Raw genomic sequence first — 22,686 nt, forward strand, 5'->3', positions numbered from 1 at the left:
TTAGCCTTAAGTCTCTAGGAGCCACTTGAGGGGAGATGGGAAAGGCAGTGTTGGAGGGACTGTCATGCATCTTCCCTCCTCAGTTCTGGCTTCACAGAAGTAGCTCTGGCCTGGACAGCCTTCTGGGGTCTTCACACAAGGGTGAGGAAGGAAAGCAGCTGTGAAACTCTGGCAGGGACAGCACAGTCAGAACCGTTCTCCCACCCTGGAACAGTGTGCTTGACCCCGAGTCTTCAGGACCACTGCTTGTGGCTCCCAGATTGCTGCTCTGGAGGGTGAGGAGACAGGCACCAGAGACAGCAAGGAGAGATGAGCTGGGCCCGGCTGAGTTTCCATGTGGGGAGGGGGCTGCAAGGCCTGGGTCCTCCCCCAGTACTCTTATTCACATGCTCTTCCGTACCCCTCAAAGAGCTGGGCAAGGATATGGAGTTCGAGTTGCAGCTACTTCAGGGCCTTTCTGGCGTGAGGCTGGGACAGTGTGAGGCTGTAACTCAGCCTCTTCTCCACCTCCCCGAACAAGTCCCTTCTGTGCTGCTGACAGTGTCCCTCCAGGGCCTGGGCATGAGCGGCTGGGTGAAGGGGCGCCTGGGAGTCTAGTGCCTCCCCCAGCTCTGTCCTTTTCCTTTCCCATTCGGTCTTTTTTGAGAGAGCACGTCGAGGATAACGTCTTCAACTCCTCCAGACTTGGGCCATGCAGTGAGGACCTTGGCTACCTGAGCCAGCAGACAGAACAGGAGCCCAAGGGTCTGCGCATGGTGTTTATTAGTGATGGCAGTGAGGTGGGGCGGGGTCTTGTGGAGCATGCTCTGTAGGTCACACACTAGAGCCTTAAGACAAGGGTAGCCAGGCTGACAGGGCCTCTGGGGGCTGTCCACTGGGTCCTATCTCCCCCTCTAATCCTAACTTAACGAGCAGCAGCTATGGATCAGGGAAGAAAGTCTGAGGCCCATATCCCATGGGCGTGGGAGGCATGAAGGCCAAGAACAGAAAAGATAGGATGCAAGAGCGAAACAATGAGTGGGGCAAGGAGGTGCCCGGAGCAAGCCGTCCATATATTCTCTGCTACACTCGCCCTCCCTCCCCCAGGCCCCAGTCCACCATGTTCCTAGCCCCTGGTCCCTTCAGATGCTAAGATGCTTCCTGGCAGGTGGGCAGAGCCCTTTCCTGCTGGAGCTTCAGCTGGCCCTGGCCCAGCAGCCCGTGCTCCAGCTTTGGTGTGGATGCCTCACCCCAGCTGATGCCAGGAGTGCCACCCTGCTGGGCTTCGACTGTCTCATGTCTCACGTGTGGCAGTGAGGTGAGTAGAGGCCCTCGGACCCCAAAGCACGACCCCCGAGTCCCTCAGGTTAGGACAGGCTGTACCTGCTCAGGGACCTTGTTTCTCCTTCATGCCATGCTGCCCATGCCCCACCCTCTTGTCTCTTTGGGTGGCATTCCTTCCCTGAGTCTGGTGGGAAGGCCCCTGCTGAGGGGGTCCTGGCCTGAGGGCACTGCCCAGTGGGGCAGTTTCTTGTGCGGGAGGAGAGGAAAGGTGCCAGGGTGCAGCACACACAGCTATTTCCTGGAATGGGAGCCTGGGGGGGGGGGTCACTGTGCCCAGGAGGTGAGGGGGCCCCCTGCTCTTCTCCCAGAACCTCGGGACTACAGGCAGGCCTGGAGCTGGGGCTGGGCAGGGGGGTTCGGGGGCTGAGCCTAGTGCCAGCCTCATGCCAGTCTAACTCCGACCTGCCTGGAGCAGGGGCCCCAGCCAGCCTGTGCCTGTGCCTGCCGGGGCAGGGTGGCAGGAGGCTGTGTCAGTAGCTATCCTTGGGCCAGGGCCGGTTGCGTTGCCAGTTCCGCTCATTGTGGTTGTGCTCCGAGTCCTGGGCCAGGAGGCGGTCTTGGGGGTCGTGCCCATTGGCACTAGGCAGCCCCGAGGTGTGCTGGCGGTGAGGCTGGTACAGGTCGTGATAGGCATCCGCATAGTCCTCCTCCAGGTGGCGGGAGCTGCGCTGTGAAGAGCCCGTCCAGGCTTGGCGGGAGCTCTCGCTGGCCTCATCTGAGGGCATCAGGCTGTCCCGCTCCAGGGGCGAGTGCTCCTCGCCACGCTCCCCTAGCAGCTGCTGGTTCTGGGGGCAAGATGGCAGCTCTAAGTGAGGCCATGTGGACCTCGCCTCAGTCTCCCTCCCCACTCTGGCAGCGTGAGGATTCCTGCCCTCAACTCTCAGTCCCTGGGTACAGGAAATGATGCAGAAGGAGAAGCACCCCGGAGCATTCTTCTACTTCAGACAAGGAAAACTGGAACTTTTGACACCAGCCAAATCCAGGCTCTGCCTTCAGGACAGACGAGGAGGAGTTTGGAGAGTGTTTCTTTGGAATCCTAGGAAAAGTGGCCCCTGATTACCTGTCTCATTGCTTGCTTCCCTCATCAGGGAGTGCTTTCACCCACATACCCTTGCTCTGCTCTCTGATCCTTTGGCCTTCAAACTGGAGGTCAGGAATGATCCGCTGGGTGGGGAGGGGGCATTGCTTTGGTTAGCTCAGCCTGAGCATCAGTGCCCTTGGAAATGGTTACCTGAAGTCCGGGGATGGCACTGGGAGGGCCCAGAAGCCCAGGGCCGGGGGCTGGGTGGTGGGTTGCCCTCCAGTAAACCTCCAGGTACTCAGCCAGGTGCTCACAGGCGTCTTCCAGCTGGTTTTCATCCAGAATCACATCAAATGACTCCTGGAAGGGGAAGGGGGAATGTTCCGTCTCTATCAGCCCACCCAGCCCTGGAAAAGCAAGAGTGGGCACAGGAGTGGTGCCCCAGCCACTTACGGGTGGGCACTGGACCAGCTTATCGTATGCCATCATCTGCACAGTCAGGTGCTTCATCTGCGACTTCCCCCGGGAGCGGATGAGACGCTGGAGCACCTGAAGGGCAAGGGCAGAGCTGGGCCCAGGAAGCACTGGGCATGTCCCCGACTCATGGCATGAGGAGCCGGTGAGGAGGACTCAGCGGTGTTAAGCAGCAGCAGGAAAAGGGGACTGAGGAGCCCCTGGGCAGGGACCAAGCAGAGTTGTACCGCATTCTAAGAGGGCAGCCCTGTAGGCCTCCTCCATCGCCACAGCTGTCTTACCTTCGGTGAGGACACTTTGACAAAGACGATGATGGGGGCCAGTGAGGTCTTGGCCAGCTGTGCCGGGTGGTTGATGGTGTCGGCGTCCAACACTACTAGCTGCAGGGATTTGGCCAGCTCGAATATGCGCTCAATCTCACTCTGTACTTCAGCTATGAAGGGAGGGAGGGGTGGGGGGAGCCGCAGTGCTCACCGGTGGCTCCACCCCCATCTGACTCCAACAGGGCTTTGGGGTCTCCCAAATGATGGATGGGAAGGAATGGTGGAGGGAGAGGATGTTCATCAAGGCCTGGGCAGGTAGAGGCATGGGGAATTGAGACTGGGGTGGGTTCTTGCCAATCCTGGGGAAGGTGGAGAAGGGGTTGGGCAGGAATGCAAGTTGTCAGGAAAGAGAAAGATATGAGGAAGGTTTTCCCTAATGCATGAGTGGGCAGAGAAGCAGGACTGGGGACTTCTCACCAATGCTGGAGCGGGCAGAGGAGCGCTCGATGATGGTCCTCTTGCCAGGGTTGTTGAGCACGGATCGCTTTGCCAGTGAGAGGTCTGCAGTGACTCGGGTGATGGAGATCCTGGGGTGGGCAGGGAAAAGCACAGGGAGAAGCACACCACCTTTAAATTTCAAGCCTAGGGCCCTCCCTACCCAGGTCCCACCAACTTTCACTTTAGAGGACACCTGGCTACAGCATCTGGAAGGAGGCAAGGACTTCTCCCTGGTTCTCATGCCTCCCCAGGCCAGAGTAGCTTACCTGCCATCAAACCTATGTTTGAGGAAGTCGAAGAGCGCCTTCTGCATCATGTCTGTGACCTGGGTTGGGGGCGTGGGTGAGGGGAAAGGCGTGGAATTGACTGGGAGCCTTCTTGGAGATGGGCAGCCTCCCCAGGTATGGCCATGGAGTTCACCCTCTCCACACACAGACCCTGATGGATGGGCAGTGGGGAACACCCCCTCCCACTGTTTCTGTGGCAAGTTTGGTAGAGGCAACTCTGGGGTCAGGGACCTCTCACCTCATAACCTTTCAGAGAGGGTCCCACCAGCACCACAGGCCGCATGGAGGGTACCACATCATATGGAGGAATATGTTCCGCCTGCAGAATTGACCTGAGGTCAGGCAAAGTCATGGCCATGTGGCCTGCCCTTCGCCTGAGTTGGGTGGGACAGATGCAGACGTCTGGGCCCCCTCCCCTCTGTGTTTTCTTGCCCCTTCAACAATGACTGCCCAGAAACCTGTCCCCACAGCCAGACGCCATGAGCCCCCCAAGCCCCAGTCCCTTCCTTGACTCACCTGCTTTTGCTTCTGCTTGGCTTTTTGGAAAAGGAAATAAAAGATTAAAGTTGGTGAAGGGGGAAAGACCCCGAGGGCACGGTGTTCCCGTCCCCAGGGGAAACCCTGGGCTTCTCCCAGCTCCAACCCCTTCCCACACTGTTCACTGGGAGAATCTCCCTTCCCCCTGTGTCTGAGTGGCCCACCTACCCAAGACAGGTGGGTGGAGGGGAGGCTACCTAGAGATGGAGGAGGGGAGCGTCGGCTGCCAATGTCACTCAGGCTGGATGGGTTCCCAGATCTCCTGAGAGCAGAGAGGGAGGTCAATGAGAGTCTTTGTGTGTCTGCTCTACACAGTACTCAATAGCTGTATACACTTATGTTTCTGCTAGTGAGAGAAGTGCATGTGACCTGAGCCTTTGTGTGTGAGCTTCAATACGTGTGCATTTGTACCTGTGCATTGTGAATGTACACGTTAGGTCCGAGTGTGCACCCTGCATATTGCGGGGGGCGGGGTGTCCATGCCTGTGTGGTGATGTGGACCGTGGGTAAAGAGCACACGTCAGGAGGCATTTACTGAGTCTCAGCCCTGCTCTCACCTGGCCTTCTGCTCCTGCTTGAGCCGGATGCTCTCGAGGCGCTGGGGGCTGGGGATGAAGGCGATGTCTCCGCCCTCTTTCACTAGCCGCCCGATCCACCAGTCATTGCTGTATTTCTAGGGGTGGGGTGGGGCGGAAGGGGTGGTGAGAGGAGGCGGTCCAGGCCTCAGCGCTGGCTCTTCAGTGAAAAGGGAGGCGTGGGAGAGCTGGTCTGAGCCAGGCAGCGCAAGGGGAGGGGGTCAGGAGAAGGTGCCAGAGGGGAGGGCAGCCATGTCTGAGACCCCCAAGATTTCCGTGAGGCCTCACACTGGTCACTGGGAGCCTCAGAGGCAACTAAGCTAACTGCTCACTTGTACAGATGGGAGCTGAGTCCCAGGTCTCAGGAGGACAGAGACCCTGAGGACTAGGTCTCGGGTATGAGGGGTGTGTATATGTACAGGGGTGTGTTAAGGATGAGTTTCAGAGTTTCAGGACTTGTTTATTAAAGAGGACTGAAGCAAGAGGCCTGGGAACTTGGGTAAGAGCAGAGAAACCAGGTGGCTTCTGTCCGGAGGGGGTCAGTTACCTCTTTAATGTGCAGAAAGTCTTTGGCCTCAAAGTTGACTCCAGAGCCCTGGACTGGACACTCCTCATCCAGTACGCCACAGTAGCTGACATTGGTCCTTACAGCAAACGCCACAGGTTTGTGCTGGGGAACGTAACCATTGGCGCAAATGAGGAGAACCTCAGAGCACCCCTTCCAGGTTCAGGGCCCAACCGTCCACCCAACCACACACACTCATTCGCACATCCTGCCCGTTGACCCCTCGAGACTTAGGACCTGGCACCAGTTTCCACCCAGCCTGGCCCACTGTGCCCCCAGCCGGCAAGAGGATACCTTGGCCCTTTCCAGCTGCTGCTGAGCCTGGCTCTCCACTTCACGCCGGGCACTCTCCCGATCCTCCTCCAGGGAGACGTCTGAGTCCAGAGATGGGCGGCTGGTATAGGAGTCGGCTGAACCCTGGTATGGGGAGAGGCTGTGACCTGTGGGCTCAGGAGTGCTGGGCACTAGAGAGGCACCTCTGAACCCCACGAACCTCAGCCTCTCCAGTTCCATGGGGGTGGCTGGCCCTGTCAGTCCCTCCTGTTTCCCCAGGAAAGGCACCAGTGCTTGTGGGGCTGCAGGAAAGCCAGTCCAACCCATATGTGCTGAGATCTGGGCTCTTCCTCCCAAACCTATTAATACTGCAGCCGTGAATAGAGCCTTCATTTCCCTCCTTCCTCCCTTTTCTCCCCTTGACCATGTCCTGTGAGGCAGAGGGAAGTGAGATGTACTGAAGATGACATACTGGGGATGATCTGGAATCTTTGGAATCCAGAAGACTCAACCCTCTTGTTCACATCAGCCTGCAAAGCAGCCTGGAAACTATTTCCTTAAAATGCCTGGCAGGAGTATAGCCAGCCAGGAACAGTCAAGAGACACTGGTTGGCATGCTGCTGGTCCTGAGTGTCAGGATATAGCTGCCTAGCCCCTTAGATCCCCTCTCTCATCCAGGGTGAAGGGGAGGACACCAGGCTCCCAACTCCTGGCAGTTACTCCCTTCCTGCTCTCTCTCACTTTCTTTCCTCTCACCCCTGCTGGGACAACTGGCCAGGTGTGGGCAGCACAGACTGAGGAGGCAACATAAAGCTACCTCCTTGAGCCCAGGTGAGCCCTGGCCACGCCTACCAGCTGGCCTACATCTCTCTGCCCCTTGCCCAGGGGGATATCAGCCCTGGAGGAAGGCGGTGCTGGTGCTGGGCAACCCAGCCTGGAGCAACCCTGGGGATGGAGAGAGGGGCTCTCTGGTAACCTGAGCCAGGAGGGTGTGAGTCCTGCTCAGAGGTCGGGCCTCTGGGCAATGAGGGGCCTTGGGAGGGTGGCAGAGCTCACCTTCAAGGCCATGAGGGTGATGAACAAGGGAAGCTGGACCTCAGGGCAGAAGAGAAGAAGTCAGAATGTCTGGGTTTCCCCCTCAGTCTAGGGAGAAGGGAGTCTTTGGTTTCCTGCTTCAGTTTCCCCTCTTTATGAGCAGAAGCCTGAAGTGATACATGCATCAGTTCTGAGGTCCAGGGGGCAGAGATCAGGCAGGAGCCTAGATAAAGGGACCGTGTAGGAATGTACACGTGTGTGCGTGTGTAGTAGAATGTTCTCAGGCTGAGGAACACTCCTTCAGACCCACTGTGCATGACCACCACAGAAGGCAGCGGAGGCCTGATTCTGAGTGGGGAAGACAAACTTACACAGCTTGCCCAGCCCACCGTGGGCAAGAGGGCTGGTCAGCCTGCGGGCAGCCCAGGTCCTAGTGTGGAAGCTAACGACAATGTCCGTGCTAGACCCAAGGCATGAAAACAGCACGAGGAGGGAAGGGCCTCCATTTTACAGAGCACGTTCCCATCTCCCTTGAGAACTAAATAAGGCCGGCTTGGCAGCAAGATAAAGAGCAGCTGAGCCCCGGGAAGAATCTTAGCTCTATCAGCTGAGTAGGGGATCTCATCCCAGGGGCCTGGGGCGCAGGAGATGCCTCTGTGGGAAACAGCTGTCTGAAGTCAACAGGGGCCAGCAGGCGAGGGGGCAGGTCAGGCAGGATGACCACTCGCATTGGTAAGTGCATGCCAGATGCTTCCTAGATGGGAGAGGAGTCTGACCCTTCCTCTGTTCTCCAGGCTCTCAGCCTGAGTCATTGTTGTTTTCCTGCCTGGGGCACCTGGGTTACCTGACCTCTTAGCCTAAGATGGGAACGACAGGGTCTCTTCCTAATGTTCCGTGAGTCACACTCAGAATGCAATTCCTCTCCATCTTTCCCAGGTCCTCAGAGCTCACCCATGACTCAGGGAGGCCAGGGCTGCCCCACCGAGCAGACCCTGGGGTCTTGCCTCCCCCACCCCCTGTTATGGCAGAACAGCCAGAGGCTCAGTGCTTTGGAGCTGCCAGGAGTTGGCACTGTGCCCTGGTGGTGCCCCCCTCGCCTGGTGAGTGTGTGGGCAGGCTGCAGCTCTACTCTTGCCTGGCACGGGGGAAGGAGAGGAGGGAGATGAGCCGTTGGATTTATTTAGAGCCTGATTTCCCTCCTACTGCTTCAGAGGGGGCCTCAGGGAGAGCAAGGAGCCAGGCAAGAGAAAGGAAAGTGGGGGAGGGTAATCCAGGAACCAGAGAGGGGTGGGGAGCCAGCAATGGGTTAGCAGGCTGCCCCAAACACCATCCCTGTGTCAGGCTTTACCTTGTAACAGTCCAAGCCTTCTCAACCAGGGATGGGAAGAACCTTCTAGGGCCCTCCAGCCCCACAGAGGGAGGTTCATTCTCCAGCTCACCTTGGCACCCTGGGCCGTGGCCAGCTGTCCCTTCAACTGTCAGGAAGAGGTGTTCACCAGAGCCTTGAAAATCATCTGCTCTAGCTGCAATGTAATTAGCCTCAGAGGCCCAGTGGGGAATTGGGCCCAGCAGGGGCCCAGTCCCCGAAAAGGACGGATAGATAGGTGCCTTTCCTGAGCCCCAGAACTCATCTATCCTGGACCTGGCAGCAGGAGATGGGAGAAGACGCCAACACTCCCCTTTGACCCTGGCACACTCTACCCTCCTTATCAGATCAGAGACCCCTCTCAAGCCATCCAGCTGCTTTCATAAGGAGGACTTCTTGTCGGATGCTGGAGAGAAGGGACTGAGACAGTGCTGCTCATCCTTGCCGCATCTTTCCAGGCACTCTCCCTGCTCTCTTGAGCTCCGGGAATCACTGCCTAATGAGCTGATTTGTCTCAGTGGGTCAGGAGATAAAAGCAAAGAGGAGAATTAAATATTTATCAGTTGCCTGGTTCTCTGAGCAAAGAGCTTCCTCTCCATCCCCAGGCCCTGGGCTCCTCTGGCTTCATCTCCTGGCCTCCCTGCTGAGCAGGTGCTCAGGAGGGGCCCCTGCTTGGGGATGCCTCAGCAGGAGGAGTGGGATGGCTGGGGCACAGTCAGCCAGCCCACCCATGTGCTGGACACCCAGTTTCCAGCCTGGGAGAGAAGCTGGGCTGAGGGGTGAGGAGGTAAGGCAGTGCCCGGGGATGGCCAGCTGAAGGCGATAATGGAGGTCCTCAAGTTTCATGATCCTTCTGTCTGAAGGGGCTGGTATGGGGTTCTCTGCTCTCCTCCAGGCTCCCTAATCTGTCCTTTACTAAGGCACAGGAGGGCTGGCTTGGCCCCCTCTGTAAGGGCCTCGCATCCTGTGTCTGCTGTGTTCAGACCCCAGAAACCCTCCCTGGGGAACTCCAGACCTTGCCCGAGGGCCTCTCTAATGCCTCCGGGCCCTCAGTCTCCAGCCCCGCCTCCCTCTACCCGTCTGTCCTGGTCTGTGGAGCCACCTGCTCTGAGCCTCCCCCAACCCGAGCCCCTCTCGGCACACACCGGATGCGCCCTGCTCTAGGACGGGGCCACCGGGAAGCCTCCGGCGTGAACATCCATCGCTCCACTTTGCTGGAGCGCCACCGCCCCCCACCCCCCACGCCATGCCCTGCCCCGCCACAGAGGCGTTCCTCAAAGTCCTGAACTGGGGGAAGGGTCCGAGGGACAGGAGTGTCACCCCAGCTTCCCCACCCCCACCCTCCCCGTAGGCACTCACCGCCTCCGAGTCCTCAAACCCGGGCACGTAGGAGTCGTCATACATGGGGGAGTCCGGGTGGGGGGGAAGCGAGCGGCGCCGGGGGCGGGAGCGGCCCGGAGGCAGGGGCGATGACAGCGGGCCGCGCCCGGGAGATGCCACCGAGCCCCGCAGCCCTGCGGGCGGCGGCGGAGAGCGAGAGCGCGAAGGAGGGAGCGAGCCGCGAAGACCAGCTGCTCCGAGCTCAAATCACCGCTCCCCCTACCCCACCCCCCCAAAACCCTGCCGGTCCCACCCCGAGCGCGGCTGAGGAAATCTGGCGCCGGCTCCTACAATAGCGCCCGCCCACCTGACCCCCCTCCCCGGGAGCGGGCGAGGGGGCGGCGGCGGGGGGCGCCGGCCGCCGGGGGAGCCCGAGGCCCGGCCGCCGGAGGGTGGCCGACGCCAGCGGGGGAGAAGGTGGGTCCCCGAGCACCTACGGGGCAGAGGGGCGGCGGGGAGGAAGGGGAGGAGAGACTGCGGGCGGGGCGGATCCCGGCGTGGAGGAGGCGGGCCGAGGAGGGACGCGGAGACCGAGACGCTCGGCAACCCAGGAAATGCTCCGCCGGGAAACAAAGGGCTGGCGCGGGGGAGGGGCGGGGCGGGGCCGGCCGCGGAGCCGGGACCCCGCGAGCGAGGAGCGGGCGCAGGTTAAGGGGAGGCGGGAGAGAGGGAGAGGCAGCGCAGGGGCAGAGGCCGAGAGAGGAAGAGGGGGGGCCGGGTAGCGGGAGACCGGAGGCAGGGGAGGCGGGGCGGGGGCGGGCGGCAGGTGAGAGGGCGGCGTGTCTGCGCCCCGGCGGCCCGGGAGACTCCAAGAACAAACCCTGCAGGGGTCCTGGGGAGGAGTGGCTTTAACGACCCCCGGCCAAATGCCGAAAAGTAGCTCCCGTCCCCCGCCTCCCCAACCCCCCCCACGCCAGGCGCTCGGCCCCGTTAGTGCTGCGACTCGCTCGCAGCAAAGGGCCTCGGTGGTTGCCCAACCCGGGCGGATTGGGGCCCGGCCACCTTACTACACCTGTTGCGCGGGCAGATTTCATCCTAGTCTGGCCAGGATGGGGGTTCCCTTCCTCATTTCCTTGCCAAGGACTGTGCCAGGCATTGCCAAGGCATCGTGGGAATTGGCGTAGGGAGGGGCTGCTTTAGGCGAACCTAAAGGGAGGGGGAAAGAAGCCAGAGAGTGGAGGTAGGGGGGTGGTTGTGGCTGGGACTGAAGGAGGGAGCCTGGCCACGCCGGGGTTGGTGGGGGGAGCAATTTCCTCAGGCACTAGTCCAAGGCCAGATACCCTCCTTAGCAAAAGGATGAGGGTGGTCCGGGTGGCCAGTGTGTGGGTTGGAAGCACATGTACCACTCTTCCAGTCAGTCTCCTTCAAAGGGGCACTAAGGTTTGAGGTTAGAGACCCGAGCAGCATCCCTTGTCTTGAGGAAACTTCCTCAAAGATCCACCCATTTGAACTCCAGAGCAAAATTATTCCTTTGAATTTTGATTCCCTCCCTACCCTTTCCTCCCCTCTCTGCCTCCTCCCAGAGATTGAGGCGGCTGGCGGGGATGGGGGATGTGAGATAGAGGGGTGCTCTTGGACAGCTTCTGGGTCTCAGTCCTTCTCCCCTCCCAGAGTCTCACACCCAGGAGGGTGAATCTGATATTTGCTCATCCCTTTTCTTCCTGGGCTACAGGGGAGTTGGAAAACCAAAACTCTGACAGGGTTGGGTGAGATCTGTGGTAGGAAGCACTGTGCCTGGCAGAGAGAGGAAGACCACCCAAACCAACTGGCTTCCCACTTAGGTCACTTGTTTGTGTTCCTTAACAAGAAAAAGAGAAGGGGGTCTCATTTTAAGACTGTCTTGGTCTGCCTTCAGTCTCTCACCCCTCTGTGAATGGTGCAGTCCAGCCCTGCCCAGCATCTACCTCCCGCAGGGATTTGGCGTGCAACTTTCTTGGAGCCCCTATGGCCCACTATTGGGGGAGGCAGTGTACTTTCACAGTTGCCTCTCCCGAGGCTAGCACCATTTGGGGCTTGGTTATATGTTGGATTCTTCTGTATCGGAAGTTCCCAGACACTGTCTTCTCGCTTTGTGCCCTCCCCCAGTTCCTCAGTATTTCTCATAGCCTCCTTTATTCTCTGTCTCTTCTGTCCTTCCAGAGGGACAGAAAAGGGGCATTAAACGTGACACAATAAGCCCTTAAGGTGCTCTCTCCTGGGAGATGATTCTAACGAAGGCGACAGCTACCGGGGCATCTGCCTCTCTCTCCATCCCTGAATTTACTCTCCTGGCCCCTTCTTTTGGGACTCTAGGTAACAGTGGATCTGCTATCAACCTCACTCCTGTCTTACACACCTTGTCTTCATCCCCATCTGGGACAGTGGTGTCTTAAGTCTGCTTATGAAGCATGAATTGCCATGCCAACCACCCCCAGGAGATGTATTCAAGTTCCTCATACCTGGGCCATCTCCTGGGTCCTGCAGAAGCTTCAGAGCTTCTCCCTGGTTCCCTTCTCTCCGAGTTGCTACTCACTGCCCTCTTCCATTTCTCATCTCACCCACAACTGCCTGCTCTAGTTCTCATGCCAGCCTAGTGCTTCCTGTCCTATATCAAGACATGTGCCTGTCACTACCCATGTGGTCCCTAATCCATTTTCTTTTCCCTGGCTAAGCATAAGGAGAGTGAGCTGAAGGTTAGGGTGGGAGGAGGATTCGTGGACAGGATTCCTCCTGCCTTCCTCTTTCTAGGAGAGCATCATTAGACTGGCAGCTGGCAGATACCCAAGGCATGGAAGCAGGACGTGGGATCGGGGCTGGGGGGAAGCCTGAATAACCGGGTTTGGGAGTTGGAATTCTTGGGAATCTCCAAAATACATTCTAGCTTCTCCTATAAGTGCACCAGGAAACTGGGTGGATCCCAGTCGCGGAGTGTTGAAGGGGGGAAACTGAGGCAGAAGCTAGGACCTCTAGGAAGTCCTCCCCAGCAGTATTTAAGATCTGGAGAAAGCCAAAGCCTCTAGCATTCTAGCTGCTGGGCTGCTCCCAGGGAATGCAGGGAGGAGCACCAGGGGAGCTTCGCAGAGTCCTCCCCTCAGTCCTCACATCTAGACCCCTTTTTGGCCCCCACACGGTTCCCCGCCCCCATTCCAGTCCCAGTGCTTAGAGGGTGCCAGCACTGGCGCTCCCTCCTTTCCTACCTGCCACCTCTACCCTTAGCCTCACCTACTCCGCCTCCCTCCCCATCACTGCAGTCTTCCCCCAAATGGCAGCCCTCTCCCTAGCTCGGAGTGGGCTCTCCTCCCACCCACTGGAGAGGGGGCCCTCGCGTTTACCTCATTCAGCAGGAAGGTTGCACTGGAGTCAGAAAAAGACATAGACCGGGCTGGCGGCCTCTCTCCTTCCTCCGGGGCAGGGGCTCCGAGGCGGGAGCAGGAGCGGGCAGCTGCTCTGCACACTGGCTCCCACCTGCACGCCTGGCCTCGCCCCACGCCCGGCTCCCACGGCGCTCCCTTCCCTCTCTCCGGGCTCCCTCCTCCCTTCCCTTCTCCCTCCCTCCCTCCCTCTCTCTCTCTCTTCCTTTCTCGCCGCCTCTGTCACTCTCTCCCTCCCTTTTCGCTTTTCAGCCCAGCTTTCTCCATTTCCGTCTCTTCCCCCGTCTACGATCCCTGTTTATCTGGGGGCCTGCCACTGTCCTTCCATCCACATATCTCGCCTTTCTTCCCTGACCGCCCCCCCACACACCACCTTCTCTTCCTTAACCGTCTCCCCAGAAAAGGTGGGGGCTCCGGAGCTCCCACTGCCGCAGGCAGAAGGGCAGGAGTAGCCGAAGGGCTGCCCGGACTCCGGAGCTTTAGGCGGAAGGCTCCGCTCCCTTCCGACACCTGCTCGGTGCGCCCGGAAAGAAAGGCGCCGCGGTCCGAGACGACTTCGACCTGTCCTCAGCAGAGGGAGAGATCGGAAAGGAAGAATGCTTGTGTACGGCTCGGTAGCCCCAGCGTCCAGCGCTCCCTCTGGGTTCCGGGGAAGCTCCGTCCATCCACCCGTCCCAGGCCCAGACCCGGTGGCTCCTTTGGGATCCAACTGGAGACACCCCAGCGGGGATGCGCCCGGCACCCGGGGCGTCTCTACTGTCACTCTTCTCTCCCGGGTTCCGGGAGCCGCGGGACTCAGCTCGCACAGGCGGAGAGCGAGGCGAGGCGGCTCCTCCCGGCCAGCTGCAGCGCCCCCTGGGCTTGCTCGCCCCGCGGTCGCGGTCGCACACGCCCTCCAGGTGGTGGCACCCGGGGTCCGCCTGTCGGCCGGCAGGGCTCTGGCCCTGCCAGCAGGAGGCGCTGCCCTGGCTAGACCAGAGGCAGCGCGTTTCGGAGCCAGACCCTCGCCCGCCAGAAGCCTAACAGGGCCCCCCCTCATCCGCTCTTTTTTCCAGGAACTGCGATCCCACCTCCAGACCCCTTTGGGATCTGCACTCTATCCCCTCCCCCAAGGGGCTTCTTTGAGGTCTTTGGCCCTTCTGGGTCCCTACGTTGCTCCTACCTCCATCCTGCTCTCCGGGGGCGCTCCTGCTGAGCCCGGCGGCGTCCTGGCCCGGCCTGGGTAGCAGGGAGTACGGAGTCGTGGGACCAGTCCTCGGGTCAATACCGGCTCCCTCCCGCTTAGGCGGGCACGTCAAATAGGACAAGCCCAAGTTCTGGCGGGGGAAGGGGGGAGCAGGGGAAAGGGGGAGCAGGGGTGTAGCCCCAGCCAGCTCTCTCCCTGCACCCTTGTGAGCGGATCAGCTTCTCATTGGTCCCTGCAAACCCCCAGTATCCCCAGGCTGGACTCTTCTCCATACCAAAGACAGCGGATGGAGGGAGGGGGCGGCCGACAGAGACAGATACACCCTGAAGACCAGTGACCCGGCGTCTCCAACTTTCCCCTCGGCATCAATTAGAACTCTTTCCTTTTGGATCCAGGGTATTCCACTCTCCTTCTTGGCTCTTCTTCTGGCTGCTTTCCTTTGGGGAGTTCCCAATTCCCCCATCCTCCTATTCTCTGGGGATCTTGGAAGACTTCTCCCTGCTTCCCCGTTCAGCTTACCCTGTCCTTGCCCCCATTCCGGAGAGAGCTAAACTGAAGGAGAATCAACTCTCCTCTTTCCACCCCCAACCCCTCCTTATGCTTAACCTGCAAAGTCCTTTGGGGGAGGACCTCCTCTCTCTCTCTCTCTGTGATCTAGTCCCTGCATCCCCTCCCACCCACCTACCCCTCAGTTATTCAGCTTCAACTATTCAGAGGAGATAAAGAGGTTGCTTGTGTGCTTTAAAATTGTGCATGGAGGTTTTTATGGGTTTTGTTTTGTTTTGGCTCTAACAGGGAGCAGAAGCTTTGCTATCATTTGGCAATAGGACCTGGAGGGAGAGAGGCCCCTCCCTACACCCCTGCTGACCACAGCTAATGGACTAGCTCCTCTGGGCCTTGGGGCAGCTTAAGTTTCCATAGGAGAAGGGGAGGGGGGGGGTGCTGGCCAAGGCAAGCAATTGTCCCTAGCTTCCCCCTCCCTCCCTCCTCTTCAAGAACCTACAGCCTCTCCATCCCTTACTTTAAAATAGAAATATCAATGACTTCTCTCTGAGCCTATCAGAGGGAATCTAGGTGCACAGGGACAGCTGAGCACCCTTTACTTGTTCTCATTTCCACTCCAGCTGCTGGAGCACACACCCCTCTCTCTTCTGCTACTGAGAAAAGGTAGGACCCTCAGAGCTGGAGCTGGGAGCCCAGCCTCCAGGTTCACAGAGCAGTTCTCTTCCAGCCCCCTCCATGTGAGATGACTGCTTAGAGGACCCACACAGTCTTCCTCCTCGCTTTACCTCCCTTAGCGCCCCCATCTCTGGCCCTGACCTCACGGTGTCTGACACCCTGCTCAGAGGGGCCTCAAAGCCTGGATGCAGTCCTGTGAGCCATGCTTTAGGTTAGCCCCTTCCGGCCCCTAGCTCCACTATCTGCTTCCCCCACCCCGCACCCCCGCCCTCCAGGTGGCCTTCCCAGACAGCCTTCATCCTCCTCTCTAACCTCCCAGGTTGTCAGGCCCTCAGGATATTTGACAGGACTCTGCTAGCCCTTTTGGCTAGCCTTTGTGCAGACCCCACCCTGCACGGGATGTTGCTGACCTAGAGCTAGATTTCAATCCCCACTTGCCTCCTCAGCAAGGCATAACTCACATAACTGTACTTTGGGGCCCTAACATTTGAAAACCCCTGTACTGCAAAGACAGAGAACAGAGGTCACCATGTCCGTCCCTTTATGTCTACTCTACTGAGAGCTTCTGAGGAAGTTCTGTGGGGGTAGTTTCCACAGGGAATCCCTGTTGCCAACTCCAGATATTACTCTGGGGAAGTTCCTCTACCATCAAACCTCAATCCCTCTTGCTGCAATCTCTGTTTTCTTTTTCTGGGCTCTGCCTCTAGACTTGTGGTGATATTTGATGCTTCTGGGCACTTTCAGTCTCCATCCCCTGACGCAGCATTTGCTATAAATATGTCTGAAGAGTTTCTTGCTGACAGTGCTCAGCAAGACTGCACCTTCCTTCCCACACAAGGCCTCTCTAGAGGGACTGGGCTCTCAGCTATGTCTCCCAGACCCAACTCTTGCTGGTCCTGAGGCAAGTGGTGTGGCTGCTCTGTGAATTTGGGGGTTCCTTTTCATCCCTGGGAAGAGGGGAAGGTGAGAAGGCTGAGATGCTTAGCTCTCATTCTCTTTCTCCCTGGAGTTTGGCTCAGAGTAGGTGGCACATAGTAGGTGTTTGACATATGTCTATTTTAGTCTTAGATCTTAGTTTCCATTGAATGTGACTGGTGATTCCAGTTCCACAGAATGGATTGGAGAGAGGAACAAGGCTGGGCACAGGAGGGGAATGCTAGTGCTGCCCTGGTTGGAGGAAGGGGTATGAGAGGCAGGCTCCCTAGAGTGGCCTGGGGAAGGGGGTGCTGGCCTAGGCTTTACCTCCTTCTCTCCTTTGCTCTTGCCAAACTCTTAACACTTCAGACACTGAATTTCAGCACCACCCAAGGGATCAGGTCAAGTCCTTCCTCCACTCTCACATCTTTACAAGCTTTGTAAACATCAGAGGTGGGGAAGCTGGGGTTGAAAAGAGATGTGATGGAGGTGGGGAATCCCTGGGAGGAGTGCTGAGGCCTAAGTGGGGGCAGGATTCCCTAAGTGGAGGCAGTGGAAGCATCCCAGGCCTTCCAAAAGCTGGGACAGAGTGGACTTGGGCATCCTTTAGAAAAGTGGGGCTGCTGATGAGAGGCTGAGGTGGCCTCAAAAAGGCTCGGGGCAATGGTAATAAGGCGGACCCTGGTGTACATACAGCTGGAATGAGAGAGCTGAGACTTGGGTCCTTTCTTTCTGCACCCTTGGGCCTACTGCAGGTCCTCGGCTCCTTTATCTCTCACAGGACGCCTGACCTCCACCCAGATCAGTCCCCTTCTCTAAAATAAGAATTAGTGGGAGAGGTGTCTGTGGTGGGGCAGGAGGCTGGGTACTCTTCTACTTGCTTACTCTAGCTCTCTCACCCACTTGTGACTCCCACCACTGTCAATTCAGGGTCTGAGCTGTGGTAGCCATCTCCAGCTCAGAATGAGGGCCTGGAGCCCTCAGCCTCCCCGGGAATGAATTATTGAAGAGAACAGAGTGCTAGCTGCTTGGGCGGCTGCCCCCTGGGGCCTGCCATTGCCTGTCACTCTGCTTCTCACGGCTCCTTCACCAGCTGTGAGGAAGATGAGGTCTAGCTGCCTGGGATGGGACAGGCTTTAGGAGATATTAAGGAGAGGCTGGAACTTTGTAGGGATGGGGAAGTGCTGACTCAGGCCTTGAGGAGAAGCCTTCTGGGGAGGAGGGCAGAGGACTGGTGAAGAGTTGTGGCCCCTCATCGTGGATGACGACGGGGTGCTCACCCTGGAGCTGGGTTGGGAAATGAGCCTGGAAGACCCTTGACTTGAGGGGCTGCATTGTCAAGGGGTGGACTCCTATATGCCTTTCTGAGTAACATAGAGCCAGGAGTCTGGATCCTTCTTTGAGTCAGCATCAGGTCACTAGGGGTGCTCTGTACAGAGCTCTCTGTTCCCCCCTGTTCTCCCCCACTCCAGAAATAAGGCCCTACCAAGATTGCAGGAGAACCACAGAGCCTCTGGAAGCAGGTGCTGGTTTACGGTTGACAGGGAGGAGGGCAACAGTCGAGGGTCAAGGTTCTAGGTAGGCCATTGGTGGAAAGAACACAGGATGTGGAGTCTGAAAACCAGCAGGCAAATCCTAATTCGATCACTCACTAGTTCAAGCGAGCCACTTGGAAACAGTTTTCTTACTTTTAAAAGGGGCAAGAGCAGTGCTTGCTCAAGAGATTCTGTGAGAATTCAGCAGGAATATTTGTGTTTCATAAAATGTAAATTCCCATGGAAAAGTTAGTTGTTGTTATAAACAGGGAAGCGGTGCATAGTGGAGAGAACCTGTCCAGAGTCATGATCTGGGTTACCACCCGTGCCCTGTGACTGACCCCTCGTCTTTCCGCTTCTGTGGTTACAGGACTTTTCAAAAGGCCACACTCAGTGCTTGGCTCTGGATTTAGACCTAGATCTTCAGATTCTATCTCCTGGGTTCTTTCCATTACACCATGTGGGCTGGACACTCTGGTCCACTCTGACCTTCCACCCGTGCTCAGCACAGGGGACTTCCCCAAAAAGTCCCCCACACCCTGATGCCACAGCGATGAGTACTTCATTCCTTTGTCTCATGTGTGGCCACACCCCTCTCTCCTTCAGGAATAACACAGCAAATACATTTCTTAGCTTTCCCCTGAGGCAGCATAAATGATATTATCAAGCATGTGGAATGTAGTTTAAAAATAACTTTTTATCATTACAGAAGTAGGGATTATGTATTGGAGAAAGGAAATACAGACAAGCAACAAGATGAGACAAATCAAAACACAGTATTCTCACCACCCTGTTATTTCCACCATTAATGCTTTTGGTGTAATCCTTCTGGATATTTTTTCCTTAAAAAAATTGGGATATAATTTAGTTGTATATAGCGTACTGATTTAAATGTACAATTGGGTAAATTTTTTGCATATATGTACTGATACATCAATGTCTGTGTAACCACATCCATGTCAAGGTCTGTGACATCCTCACTCAAGAGCTGTCCTTGTACCCTTTCATGGTCAGGATCCAGAGTCTTGTGGTGATGGTGCCTTAGGCTCTTATCACCATAGATTAGGTTTGCCTGTTCTTGAACTTCATATAAAAAGGATTGTGCAGTGTGTACTCCCTCATATCTGGTGTCTCTCCCACAATATTATATTTTTGAGATTTATCTCTGTTGCATTTATCAACAACTTAAAAAAATGTCATGTGGTATTCTATTGTTAGAATACACTATGATTTATTTTTCCATTCTCCTCTTGACAAACACTTAGGATGTTTCCAATTTTGTTGTATACTGAATAAAATTACTATGAACATTCTTGAACATGTGTCTTTTGGTTAGACACATGAACCCATTTCTCTTGGAGGTATATAGCAAGAAATGGAATTGCTGCGTTATAGGTTAGGTTGTATGTTTTTTTTTTTTTTTATGTACGCACACATACACACATACACACAGAGAGAAATGAATGCTTTTTTAACCTGCTTATTTTCATCCAATGTTCTCCATGGTTCCATTTCATTAATTTTCTCTTTATCTAATCCCAGTCAATATTCAGATCTCCCAATTGGCCCCAAAATGTCTTGTATAGCTGATGTGCCCTAATCAGTATCCCATCAAGAATTCACACACTGCATCCTGCAACACCTCACCTTGGGTCCTCGCTGGTTGGTGGCTGGAGACATGAGCTCCTTGTCACGTGGACCTCTACGCAGAACTGCAGACACATGGCAGCTGCTGAGAGAGAGAGAGGGAAGGTGTGGTCTTTTTGGAACCGAATTTGGGGAGTGACTTGTCATCTTTCTTGCTGCATTTTATTCCTTAAAAGCAAGTGACTAGATCCAATCCAGACTCAGAGGGTGGTGATTAAACAAGGACTTGGATACCAGAAAGTAGGGATCATGGGGAGCCATTTCAGAGCTGATGGGAAGATGTATAATAATTTAAAGGGAACTTTATATATAAGGACTTCTTCCCTGATAGCTCAGTTGGTAAAGAATCCACCTGCAATGCGGGAGACCCTGGTTCAATTCCTGGGTTGGGAAGATCTGCTGGAGAAGGGATAGGCTACCTACTCCAGTGGCTTGTGGCTCAGCTGGTAAAGAATCCACCTGCAATGTGGGAGACCTGGGTTTGATTCCTGGGTTGGGAAGATCCTCTGGAGAAGGGAAAGGCTGCCCACTCTAGTATTCTGGCCTAGAGAAATTCTGTAGACTGTATAGTCCATGGGGTAGCAATGAGTTGGACATGACTGAGCAAGTGTCACTTAATGTATATATGATACACACACACGCACATATATATAGACCAATACTTCTATTTACATTTTATGAGTGAGAAGACAGCTTCCTTTTTCATTCTATTTAAAGTAGGTCCCTCCGCTCATAGACTTAGAGAACAAATTTACAGTTACCAGGGAGGAAGATGGGAAAAATGAGGCGGGGGAGGGATAGTTAGGGAGTTTGGTATCAACACGTTCTCACTGCTGTATTTTAAATGGATAAGCAACAAGGGCCTACTGTATAGCACAGGGAACTCTGCTCAATGTTATGTGGCAGCCCGGATGGGAGGGGAGTTTGAGGGAGAATGGATACAGGTGTGTGCATGGCTGTCCACTTGAAACTGTCACTGCACTGTTAATCAGCTATGTGTGTCTGTGGTCCGTTGTGGTCCATCTGTGGTCCGTCAGTCATGTTTGACTCTTTGCGACCCCATGGACTATAGCCCATCAGGCTCCTCTGTCCGTGCGATTTTCTCAGCAAGAATACTGGAGTGGGTTGCCATTTTCTCCTCCAGGGGATCTTCCTAATACTCCAATATAAAATAAAAATTAAAAAAAAGTAGGTTCCTCCAGTTACCTTTTATTATAATTACCTCTTCTGGTAAGTTCTCACAACACCCTTAAAAAATAGACTACATTTAGAGCAGTTTTAAGTTCACAGAAAGATTGAGGGGAAAGTACATTTCCCACTAACACCCTCCCCCTACACACGCACTGCCTCTCCCATTATTAATATCCCCCACCAGAGTAGTACAGTATGATTTTGTTAAAATCAATAGAGGATGATTTTGACACATCCTTGTTACCCAAAAGTCCCTAGTTTACATCAGGGTTCACTCTTGGTGTTGTACATTTTATGGTTTTTTAAAAAATTTATTTATTCTTTAATTGAAGGATAATTGCTTTATAGAATTTTGTTGGTTTCTACCAACATGAATAAGCATTAACATGATGCTTATTGATGTTGGTGTATAACATGAATAACATCAACATGAATAAGCCATACATTCTATGGTTTTTTTTTTAATTAATTAATTAATTAATTAATTTAATTTTTACTTTACAATTCTGTATTGGTTTTGCCATACATTGACATGAATCCACCACAGGTGTACATGCGTTCCCAAACATGAACCCCCCTCCCACCCGCCTCCCCACAACATCTCTCTCGGTCATCCCCACGTACCAGCCCCAAGCGTGCCATATCCTGCATCGGACATAGACTGGCAATTCGATTCTTACATGATATTATACATGTTTCAATGCCATTCCCCCAAATCATCTCACCCTCTCCCTCTCCCACTGAGTCCAAAAGTCCGCTATACACATCTGTGTCTTTTTTGCTGTCCTGCATACAGGGTCATCATTGCCATCTTTCTAAATTCCATATATATGTGTTAGTATACTGTATTGGTGTTTTTCTTTCTGGCTTACTTCATTTTCTATGGGTTTTGACATGTATAATGGAATATACCCACTATATGGGAATACCAGACCACCTGACCTGCCTCTTGAGAAACCTATACGCAGGTCAGGAAGCAACAGTTAGAACTGGACATGGAACAACAGACTGGTTCCAAATAGGAAAAGAAGTATGTCAAGGCTGTATATTGTCACCCTGCTTATTTAACTTCTATGCAGAGTACATCATGAGAAATGCTGGGCTGGAGGAAGCACAAGCTGGAATCAAGATTGCCGGGAGAAATATCAATAACCTCAGATATGCAGATGACACAACCCTTATGGCAGAAAGTGAAGAGGAACCAAAAAGCCTCTTGATGAAAGTGAAAGAGGAGAGTGAAAAAGTTGGCTTAAGGCTCAACATTCAGAAAACTAAGATCATGGCATCTGGTCCCATCGTTTCATGGGAAATAGATGGGGAAACAGTGGCAACAGTGTCAGACTTTATTTTTCTGGGCTCCAAAATCACTGCAGATGGTGATTGCAGCCATGAAATTAAAAGACACTTACTCCTTGGAAGGAAAGTTATGACCAACCTAGAAAGCATACTAAAAAGCAGAGACATTGCTTTGTCAACAAAGGTCCGTCTAGTCAAGGCGGTGGTTTTTCCAGTGGTCATGTATGGATGTGAGAGTTGGACTGTGAAGAAGGCTGAGGGCTGAAAAATTGATGCTTTTGGACTATTCTAGTAGGATGCTTTTAGTTCAGTTCAGTTGCTCAGTCATGTCCGACTCTTTGCGTCCCCATGAATCACAGCAAGCCAGGCCTCCCTGTACATCACCAACTCCTGGAGTCCACCCAAACCCACGTCCATCGAGTCGGTGATGCCATCTAACCATCTCATCCTCCATCGTCCTGTTTTCCTTCTGCCCCCAATCTTTCCCAGCATTGGGGTCTTTTCCAGTGAGTCAGCTCTTTGCATCAGGTGGCCAAAGTGTTGGAGCTTCAGCTTCAACATCAGTCCTTCCAATGAACACCCAGGACTGATCTCCTTTAGGATGGACTGTTTGGATCTCCTTGCAGTCCAGGGACTGCAGTAAGGGACTCTCAAGAGTCTTTTCCAACACCACAGTTCAAAAACATCAATACTTCGGCACTCAGCTTTGTAGTCCAACTCTCACATCCATACATGACCACTGGAAAAACCATAGCCTTGACTAGAAGGACCTTTGTGGACAAAGTAATGT

The 22,686-nt window shown here is 55.0% G+C and overlaps 1 protein-coding gene across 4 annotated transcripts; it reads right to left on the reverse strand.

The window, feature by feature from the left end:
• Positions 1-744: 744 nt before the first annotated feature.
• LOC120861291 (voltage-dependent L-type calcium channel subunit beta-3) lies at positions 745-13,087 on the reverse strand. Of its 4 annotated transcripts, none has more exons than XM_040236923.1 (13): positions 12,909-13,087; positions 5,838-5,960; positions 5,526-5,648; positions 4,961-5,076; positions 4,601-4,665; positions 4,383-4,402; positions 4,105-4,185; positions 3,846-3,904; positions 3,559-3,668; positions 3,100-3,251; positions 2,798-2,893; positions 2,555-2,704; positions 882-2,108 (listed from the first exon to the last, which is right to left on the reverse strand). In XM_040236923.1, the coding sequence occupies exons 1-13, from the start codon at positions 12,948-12,950 to the stop codon at positions 1,794-1,796; spliced, it is 1,452 nt and encodes a 483-aa protein (XP_040092857.1). In that variant the 5' UTR covers positions 12,951-13,087; the 3' UTR covers positions 882-1,793. The 4 variants fall into 4 exon arrangements, with proteins under 4 accessions (XP_040092855.1, XP_040092857.1, XP_040092856.1 ...); XM_040236922.1 differs by lacking the exon at positions 12,909-13,087 and adding an exon at positions 9,577-9,817; XM_040236924.1 differs by lacking the exon at positions 12,909-13,087 and adding an exon at positions 6,873-9,547.
• Positions 13,088-22,686: the final 9,599 nt, after the last annotated feature.

Source organism: Oryx dammah, unplaced genomic scaffold (assembly GCF_014754425.2).
Source record: "Oryx dammah isolate SB20612 unplaced genomic scaffold, SCBI_Odam_1.1 HiC_scaffold_11232, whole genome shotgun sequence".
NCBI lineage: Eukaryota > Metazoa > Chordata > Mammalia > Artiodactyla > Bovidae > Oryx > Oryx dammah.